The sequence below is a fragment of the Alnus glutinosa genome, chromosome 4, assembly GCF_958979055.1.
Source record: "Alnus glutinosa chromosome 4, dhAlnGlut1.1, whole genome shotgun sequence".
NCBI classification, from domain to species: Eukaryota; Viridiplantae; Streptophyta; class Magnoliopsida; order Fagales; family Betulaceae; genus Alnus; species Alnus glutinosa.
The window spans coordinates 4463988-4474527 of record NC_084889.1 but is presented as its reverse complement, the minus strand read 5'-3'; the positions used below and the strand labels follow the sequence as shown (position 1 = coordinate 4474527).

General features: G+C 34.6%; 1 protein-coding gene across 1 annotated transcript; it reads right to left on the bottom strand.

The window, feature by feature from the left end:
- Positions 1–8331: 8331 nt before the first annotated feature.
- On the bottom strand, positions 8332–10540 carry LOC133866450 (gibberellin 20 oxidase 2-like). The gene is made up of 3 exons (XM_062302981.1): positions 9989–10540; positions 9562–9883; positions 8332–8806 (listed from the first exon to the last, which is right to left on the bottom strand). The coding sequence occupies exons 1-3, from the start codon at positions 10513–10515 to the stop codon at positions 8537–8539; spliced, it is 1119 nt and encodes a 372-aa protein (XP_062158965.1). The 5' UTR covers positions 10516–10540; the 3' UTR covers positions 8332–8536.

The window sequence follows — 10540 nt, the reverse complement described above, 5'->3', positions numbered from 1 at the left end:
CTCGCTAGGATCGACCACCTTGCCACACATGAGTAAAATAGTTAAGAGTTGTGTCTTGGGACGACAAAAATTCATATCAAATTATCAATCTCGTCTAATTAATAATAGTTTTCAGTCAAAGCTTCTAACCCAGGTGTTACTAAAAAAAACTAAAAATAAAAAATAAAAAGAAGCATCCAAAATGGTGTATGCTTCTTTAGTGCTGACTTTTATTATTGTTAGCACTATTTATTATTTTTAGTTCTTGATCGATGAGGTAATTAGGTAATATTATTATTTTTAGTGTATTATTTAACAACTTTTTTTTTAGTGCTGACTTTTATTATTGTCATTGCTAAGAAGGTTCTTTTTTTTCTAGCTTAACTATTCATCCTCCAATTTTCACACTTTTTTCAATGAATACATTATAATTAAATTTTAAAAATATTTTTTGTGAAAATGTCTTAGGAAAACAAAGCAATAAAAAATAGAAAAAAAAAAAGAAAAAAAAAATAAAGGTTATAGATGAATTCATTAAATTAAAAAACTTTTGATTTCTGCCCTATTGTACAGCTTGTTGAGTCAAATTAAACTAGTATAAAACAACAACAAAAGTCATTAAATGTTACTTGTTATAAATTTAGTCATCCTAAAACCATTTTGTATTTTAGATTTTGGTTTTTTTTTTTCGACCTACTTTTTATTCACCATTTTTAATGAATTTTTCGCACATCTATATTCTGGATGTAAATGCCCCCAAGTATTTAAAGGCTGAAATTTTTGGCCTATTTAACAACTTTAGCCACCTTAAAACCATTTAAAATGTTAAATTTTGGTTATTCGAAAAGTAATATTGTTATTTTTAGTGCATTTTTCTTTAGTGTTGCTGCATATTATTTGGAATATTTGGGCTTAAGAAATTAAAGTTTGTTAAGCTTCAAACTTAACTATTCATCTTCCAATTCTCGGACTTCTTTTCAATGACTACATTATAATTTAATTTTAAAAATATTTTTGCGAAAACATCTTAGAATAGAATAGCAAATAAATAAATAATAATAATAATAATAAAGAAAAAAAATTATAAAGGAATTCATTAAATTCAAACAATTGTTAATTTCTACTTGATGATGACGGTTTGGTGGATCGAATTAAACAACAAAAAAATAGTAATAAAAATGTTACTTGTCACACTATCCCAGATCGATCAACTACTAAATTTGTAAGTAAGACTTACATATTCAATTGTTGATTTGAGAAAAAGAAGATGAAAATGGATAAAAAAAAAATAAATTGGAGATGAAGAAATAACATTTTCTCAAATAACAATTCCTTTTTTTATATTTTTCGTTTTCTTCCTTTTAATTTTATTATAGCATTAGAGCCACTGTTGGAAAGCTTCCAATCACAGCTGCAAATTTTTCTTTTCAGTTCGGACATCTTTGGGTATTATATATTTTACTAAATAAATAATAATTACAAATTCTATCGGTCCTAATCTACACCCTACTAATGAAACAAAGCTATAATGATATTACACGTGCCGATGGAAGTCACTGCCAAAATCCCACGTGACCCCGCGTGCCACCAATCTTTGGCAGCCATGCACCCAACATGTCACACGCGCCGGCGCCTTACATCAAGCACGACTACAGACTATATAGTCTAGCCCATTATCCTTGACCACTTGTCTGATCCAGTTGCTGATTGCAATCCAGCCTAAGTCTGCTAGCCATAGTCCAGCCCAGTCACATCCGTGGGTGTAGGCGTGTAGCCACCAACCACTGTTCAGCCCAAGCCCGTGACCACAGTCTGGCCTAAACACTACTGGCTCTCGTCCCAACCGCTGCCAGTCATTGTCCTTCGACCACTGTTTTCAACCAAGCAAAAAGAATCCTTTTGGAAACAGCAAAAGAACGTTACTCAGCCCATCCATATTATTCTGGACGGGAGCAACTATCATTCATGGGCCTAAAACATGTGATTATTTCTTCAAGTTCAACACTAATTGGCTGAAACTTGGAAGATGAGTAAGCTTGCCCATTGCAAGGGAAAGATTATTCTCCAACATCATTTGCCGCTAGATTTTGAAATTCGGAAATCATCCACTTTCAAATAGTATAACATTTGATCCGTGGCTAGGTTTGTAAACTTATTATTATGTTTGGTATACGAAATGATTATTTCATTAAGAAAATAAATAGTTTTTTATTAAAAATAAAAGAAGGTGAAATGAAATAGTCTTAAATAACTATTATTATTGTTCAAGAGAGTGATTATTTTAAAAATTGAGTAATGCTACACATTATCCATTTGTCCTCCTTTTGTCCCCCCAAATTTGATGTGGCTCTTCAAATCACCATTGAATTTTTGATATATGACTTAGATTTTGATCCAATGGTGATTTTAAGAGCCACATCAATTTTGGGAGGACAAAAGGAGGACAAAGGGATGATGTGTAGCATTCCTTTTAAAAATTAGATGCTTATCATATACTCTAACATAAGGTTATTTTATTCTATTAAAAAAAAAAATTGTCATTATATGTACCAAACATAACTTTAGTCTAGCGCAAAGGCATATAAGGTATGTAATCCAACACATGTAAATGCATGACAAAAATACCATCAATTAAAAGTTTCACCATTCTGAAACATAGAGTCAAACTTCTGAAATAAATAACATAATGCTTTAAAAATCTTTCTTGTGCACTTGTTATCTATTTAAATAAAAAAGGGAAAATACATTTAACCCATGGGCCACAAAGTATCATCACGTTTGCATTTTAGCCACCAAAATTTAAAAAGTGATAATAGATCCTCACAAACCAGAAAACTTTGGGAAGTTAGTCTATCCGTTATCTTTTTTCTTTTTTCGGACAGAATGAAAGCCACGTGAGTTGCATGAGACTTTTTATCACCTAAACAATTCCAAAAATGCCACCTGATAAAAAAAATAAAAAAATAACAAGTGATTACCCTCATTTGGTCATTTGTGTGGAGTCGTTTGCCGCACCTCATTTAGCCAAATGATCAGGGTTTGGGGGTGGTTTCTGCCACCCTCTATTTGGCTATTTGGGGACAGCCACCGCAAACCACCCCCCCCCCCCCCCCCCCCCCCCCCTCCTCCCTCCCTCTCCCTCTCCCGGGAACACGCACACAACAGCCGGCCACCTTGCATTGGCCGCACGCCACCTCTTCCTTTGTTTTGTCTGGTCTATTCCTACGTACCAAACGTTAATTGGAAAATAAACAGGTTTTTTGGTCTAGGCATGATGCCCTCGAAGTTTCTGTAAGCCGGCCCCTAGCAAATTCTAGAAATGTCCTAGCTCCAAAGCACAGCCACGCACCAACTAGACATACAGGAAACATGAATTTTGTTACCTTTCAAGCCAGCCTCATTCGTGGGTCTATAATGTATTAATGTGTATCCTCCATGTTAAGATTTTCTGACTCATATATCCCTTAGCTCACATGCGAAACAGGAAGTTGTCCGGTATATTGATGGATCTAGTTGGCTCAGCATGTGCGCAAGTTGGCTAGCTAGGAAATAGAAATTAATGTTTTGGATGTGGAGGAGAAATAATTATCCTCAAAGAAAAGTTCTTATTTCCCTGACATGATAGTTTAGGCGCGTAGACATAGATGCGGATGCAGATGTGATTATTTGTAATTTCTGCAGCCGTAATGAGGATTTCACTTTTAAATATCCGCATTATATTTTTACAGATTGCATTCGTGCGGTTATTAAATGTTGTTATTATCCGCTATTCTCATATTAGATAATGAGCATTTTGAGCATATTTTAGTCTTTTAGGCTTTCTTTAGATCTCTATTAGGACATATTTTAAACGATTTTAAAAATAATTTAGGTCAATTTTTAGTGTTTTGGGCTTGTTTTGATTTTTTTTTTTTTTTTTAATGCCACAATTTTTTGAAAATATATTGATTTCACATTACTTTTGTATTTTTTTTCCAAGTGTTATACGCAAAAACAACATAACCAACCAAACCAATATAAACATAACTTATACATAATCCAAAACAATTTCATTTTAGTATTAAACACCAAAACGACTTTATTTTGGTAAATTTATTATAAAAAGGATATGCAGATGTAATTAATAACCACATCCACATACTCCTAAAATCGTTACTCGCATTCACACATATGGATAGTGATTTTTGTTAATTATATCCGCATCTGCATGTGCGAATAATAGATAATTACAAATAGCAGATACGGACAGTTGATATATACATCTCGTATATTTTGTAGACACCGATCATGAGCAATTGGATCCCCTGACTTAGGTTCTCTTGTTCAGTGAAAAGCTAACATAATTGATTCCCAAATTTTTGCTACTTCACTTTGGATTCCAATAAAAACGAAGTGAATATGAACTGCAGTGAGCAGCATCACATGGACCCAGTCACCCAGCTAAATAAGGCGAAATAACTGAGATTTTGAGTCAGAAGCATGGACACATCTTGCTCAGGATGCACAGAAGGACACCCAAAAAGTAGCCTCTGTAATCGTATCCGGCTGCACAAAAGCATGCAAGGTGGTCCAAATTAAAGGAAGACGTTATTAAATTCTCTCTTCTTCTTTTTTTTTTTTTTCATGTTTTCTTTATTGTTTTTCCCCAGGATCGAGTAGCGGCTTTGATTTGACGTAGATTCATTCACTTTACCTCTCCATCATATGGTGTTGCTTTTTCGATCCCAACAAATGTGGTTCTTCGTCTCTTGTTATTGCCATCTGACTTGGGAGACAAATGAAGTTGCTTGTCCTCAGCTTTGGCCACTCGTCTGGTCCTTTGCACACCCATCCATGATTGTCGTCCCTACGCAAACAGTACGAGGACAGCCCTCGTATGATCGTATCAGCGTTTTTACTTAATAATTAACCAAAAAAAAAAATAATCTTGAAAGTTATAGAACAATTTACAAAGTCTCCCATTTTTATTACATTTAATGGGCTAATCAATGGCTCTTTAAGTAACTAGTCGATGGCTAGCTGCCAGAGTGCGAGCCAGATTTTGAGCTTTTTCAAAGTAATCAACAACTATAAGAGCACCCTTTTTGAGTGTTGCTGGCTAACTGGTAACGAGTCTGCATAATCCTAGCATTTGACTGTGAAGAAAACATTCTATCCTAGGTAAGCAAAGCTTCATAGGAAGTGGTCAGTCCAGCCACATTTGCTAAGATGCCTTTAGACAACGAGGAAATTATAGCACTAAGGATTAATATATTTATCCTGATGAAACCAATGAAGAAAATCGGGATTATCAACTAGTACTTTAGAAGTAGTGGAAGGGTATGTAGAAGCAGCAATGAGACGAGGGGGACACACTGTGTAGTGGACTGTAGGGTGCTTTTGTGACACCTTGATGGTGCACTTTCGGAGCTTTGAGCAATCTAATTATGACCATTCAATTTTGAACGGTCAGAATCATTTGATCTGGTGGTTTGATATAGATTATAGGATGCTTCTTAGGTAGATCCAGTGGTTGAATTTATTGGACCATCACTAAAGTAAACTGTAATGTCAAATCAACTTTGATTTAGCAGTTGTTATTAAATAATTACGATATAATGGTTATTATTAAATAATCATCGATAATTATTTGATCTGATGGTCAAAATTATGTGTTAAAATAGTAGTTTATTATTGTTGAATTAGTAATTTTTGACTGTTGGATTAACAATTAATAATGAAACAAGGTGACTATTAGTGAACAGACATAAATAAATGTTATTCAACACAATACATAATATACTGCAGTCCAGTTAAATTTTCTCTCTATCTCTTGCTATAATAGTAAATATGAGGGTATTCGGGTTTAGTTTCGTTTGTGCAAAATGCAACTAAACAACAGAGAATTTATGGGCTCCACTCTATCCTCGAAAAATATTTGTTATAACCCTTTACATATGATTTCTAGTGAGGCAAATAATTTATTAAGGAAAACGATCGACGTTGTAATGTACCTTAGGAGTATTTCATTTTTATGTTTTATATTACTTTCATCCAACATAGTGAAATGATTGTTAGTCCTAAAGATAAGGAATCAACTTGTTAAATCATCACTTATCCCAAAAGTTTATCTAATACGAAGAGATAAATTTAATAATTTTAATAAATATTTTAACACAGCTGAGCTCGCTAAAGGAGATAGTTATCTCGGGTCAATTTGATTGTGAAAAGGTGAATGGTTGAGATTATGAAGTCGGGTGGTAGCACTGGAGCCAGTGATAGAACTGGAAAGAGAAGAGACTGGGTGGTGGAAGTACGTTCTTGAACCAACGGAAGCCATGATCATCGGGAAAGAAAAAAATTAGACGATGGTCTTGATATGTTCTGAAACCATATAAGAACCGACTCTATTTGTGATAAAAACTATCCCAAGTGAATCGTTGGGTGATAATGCCTTTCATTTATAGTTGATACAAGCTGATCTCTTGTAAAGATAAATACAACAAATTTGATTTGAATTTAAATAATACAATGCATATCTACAAATTTAGACTTTGCTGCAGCTTATCATTTATCTGTCTATATATGTTACAGCAGTTTTCAGTTTAGTTTTCAGTTTGGTGATGTGGCAATATCAGAGGCGTCCATTCACCTGTAACCTGCAAGGCAACAAGGGTTCGCTGAGGGTTGGCCGGCGAAACCACCTCCAAAGATCAAGTTAGTGCATAGCCATGATCGAGAGTGATAAAAGGGAGAGAGAGATCAAATGTTCTGAGAGTCTTTTTCCTTCTTCTTATTTATAATATATATATTTTTATACTCCCTTTTTTCTCTGCTGATGTAAGGGATAAGCTCTGCATTAATAATGACCAGTCACGGTCTTATGATGCCTTGTCAAACACAGGGCTTCATACTAACATCTAATATAATTTCTGACTTGATTTGACTCTAAGGTATTTCACATGTATCTAGCTTGTGTCCAACCATACCAAGGGTATATTCCAGGCACACATACGGGGCCCGCTTGTCAAAGGGACTCCACCTGTCATAAGGTTAATAATTCCCCAACAATATATATGCATGATTGTTTGTAATCCTTATCATTAGATGCTCCAATATATTGATCATTAGATTCTTTTAATTTTCTGACACATTCGTTATATACATCCAAATAAAAATTAGAGAGAATGATAAATTTCCCATTAGAATATTTCTTTAATTAGTTAATTATATAATTAATTCCTAATATTCTTTTACCTTAGGCAAGAATCTTAATTGTTTATCCATTAATCCAGCCGGCCTGACCTCAACCATAATTTTTTTTTAATCGGGACCTCAACCGCATAATTACTGTCAACATATATGACCTTCCATCAGAACATGTGAAGTTTAAACCATATATCGATCCACGGTACGTTACGTCCTTTTTGACTTGTGCACTGTTCAAATATTAACGCAATCTTTATCTGCATGCTGAGCCAAATTTTGATCAAAGTACTCTTTCGCTGAAGAGTGAAGAGTCCGTGATTCCATAATGGACCACTTGTTATATATGTATGTGTTAGATTCTTAGTCTTAATTACTCGCTTGTTGCCAAAATACATTAATCCCTTGCGTTTAACAGTACTGCCATTGCGTTAAAAGAATTGATTGAGTCTCTGGCAAAAATGAATTGAAACATTTGATGATGATGCCCATATATAGGCCAGGGTAGATATGATCGATGCTTATACACTTTGATCAATATATGATTAGCCAAGGGTGCGGCCGGATGTGAAACATGTGCATATATAAACGAAAACAAATTAATTTTGATTTAGAAATCTTTGATGGACGAAATTGATGACTGAAAACTGTCAGAGAGTTTTGTCCTTAATTAATTCGTAGTGTATGTATTCACCAGAAAGAGCAAAAAATATACCACGCGAATGACAATAGGATAGATGTGGATATTATTTGAGTGACGTGGATCAGCAGGCCAACAATTGATTGATTATTATTATTTAAAAAAAAAAAAAAAAAGTAATTAGATAGGTTGTTGTTCTGATAAAAGAGAAGCAGTCATTGGTTTTGGTTTTTTTTTCTTCTTTTTTCTTTTATATTTTTTCCTCTTCAGATGCGATTGGAGGCCGAGAGGTTTCGAAGAGTTAGATGCTAACAAAAAGTCAGCGACTTTGACAAAAAAGAAAGTCTTCCAATAAATTTCATTTTCTTAATTATCTTATTATTCTTATTTTTCAAAAGAGTGAGTTATATATATATATATATACAGAAGTAGCAGGCCAGCGTATGAAATAAACACAGTACTGTTTTTGATCAGAAAAAAGAGAATTAATTAAGCAGATATTTATTTCATAATGCACGCTAGCTACATATATGTATTAATTTATCCTCTCATAAACCCAAATAAACAGTAGTGGAGCAACAACTTGTTTACAGTAGATCGATCGACCAGATCATAATCATTAGTCATTACCCTTTTTCTTATTGTAGGTCGATTAAGTAGTACTGGATATATCCCTAGCTATATAAAGATTAAAGAAGACATATAATTAATGAGAGGGCTAATAATATATATTTAAACAAGTGTTTTGGTAGATAGGAGCCATTTGGTGAAGTTTTGTAGGGTAGCGTCGTCGGCTCTGTAGTGCTTTTGAGTGAATTCGAGCAATTCTGACCATGTGAAATCCGGGTAAGCTCTTGTCCCATCGCCACATACAAGATCCTCTGGGGGTCTCACCACCTTGTCTTCTCTTGGGCACAGAAAGAATGCCAACGATCTCCTCTCCTTGTACCGGTTAACCACTGCTCTATGCAGGCAACTCTTGTATCTTCCATTGGATAATGCCTTCACATCCAACAAAACCATTAGTAACTGTGAATATACTTCAGCCTATTTCTTTTTTATACATGTATATAAATCCAAAAATATACAAGAGTGTGTTGGCATATCAAAGAAAGAATCCTTCATACTGCCATATTGGTTTTGCGCTTTGTTGCAACCGTATATGACAAATCATCTTGTCAACTTATAGATCACATGCATTAATTACTAGTCTGGAAATGTATTGTTTATTATTACAATATTAATTAAATTCATCATTTCTTGTCTAAAGTTTATTGGAAAATAATATTACTCATTCGATTAAATTAGTTTATTCCAACACTACTTGGAGCTAGCTGATTTTGAATCAATATTAAACAGATATGATATTTATGGATTTAGTGTTGTATATATAACATGCAAATTAATGAAAGGTATGAAAATATATAATACTATCCCTAAAATTAATGTCAAAATGTCCTTTGTCTTCCTTTAGAAAAAGAAAAAACAAAACAAAACAAGACAAAACTCAAAAGCCAAACAAAATAATGACTGCTACTTGTGGTGTCAAGTACCAACATCATAGTGTGATTGGTAATGTGTGGGGGTTGTACCATCACTTTTTTCAAAAGCTTAGATTGATAATAAAAATAATCAACTTTATCATTTTATTAATATTTTAACACTCTCTTTTAACATTATCTCTAGTACGATGTTAAATTATCATATTTTTTAAAAAGTTACACTTATATATATATATAAAATAAAAAATTACGCACCATGAAAGTATCACCGATGTTAACGACTAGTGCATCATGACAAGGTCGAACAGTCTGCCATTTGTTGTTTGCAAATACTTCAAGACCTCCAACTTGGTCCTGGTGGAGTATTGTTAGCGATGTGGGATCGCAATGGGGTCCCGTGCCAATGGCGAGGCCTGGCTCTGGGCAAGGTGGGTAGTTGTTGCATCGCATTATAGAGCAACCATCTTGGAAAAACTCTTTGTAATGCAATCGATGGACTCCCAAGCTGATTGCTAGTAGTTCCATGATTGCAAGTGATACGTCCTTCATTGCTTCACAATACTTTTGGTATACAATTCTACAAAGGAAAATTCATGAATTGTTAGTGTTTCCCACGAAAACATGTATGTATATATTAACGCATGTACACTAGCTAGCACAACTATATAAGTCCTATATTTACCCTGTCTGCTCAAAATCCATTCCTAGGGTGGATTTGAAGAAATCTTCCACAACTTGGTCAGAATCGTTCTCATGGAAACTGAAGGATAATGTCTCCTTCCATGGTAATTTTGACGAAAAACGGTCCACATGAGCACCAGAATAGCCCCACATTTTGCCAGGCATCTTCCGAGCCCTATGTTTAATGCTGATTGGAAGCTTAAAAAAAAGGTCCATATGATCGTGCGCAAGCTTTATGAGACGAGGATCGACCCCATGGCTCGTTACTTGGAAGAAACCATGGCTCATGCAGGCTGCCCTAATGCGCATTGCAGCATGCTTTGTTGCCAACCAGTCACCCCTAAAGAAACCATCAAGATCCACAATTGGCTCCCGAAGCTCTTCATGAGCTTCCACCAAGTCCCCTTTTGGCCAAATGTAATTTCTGGGCACATAGGATTGTTTCTGAAGAAATGAATCCCCATGGTCTCTCTGATCATCTCGCTTTGCAGCAGGGGAAGCGGAAAGTGGAGAGGCACTTGAGTCCATTGGGATAGAAAAGTACAAGTGTAGT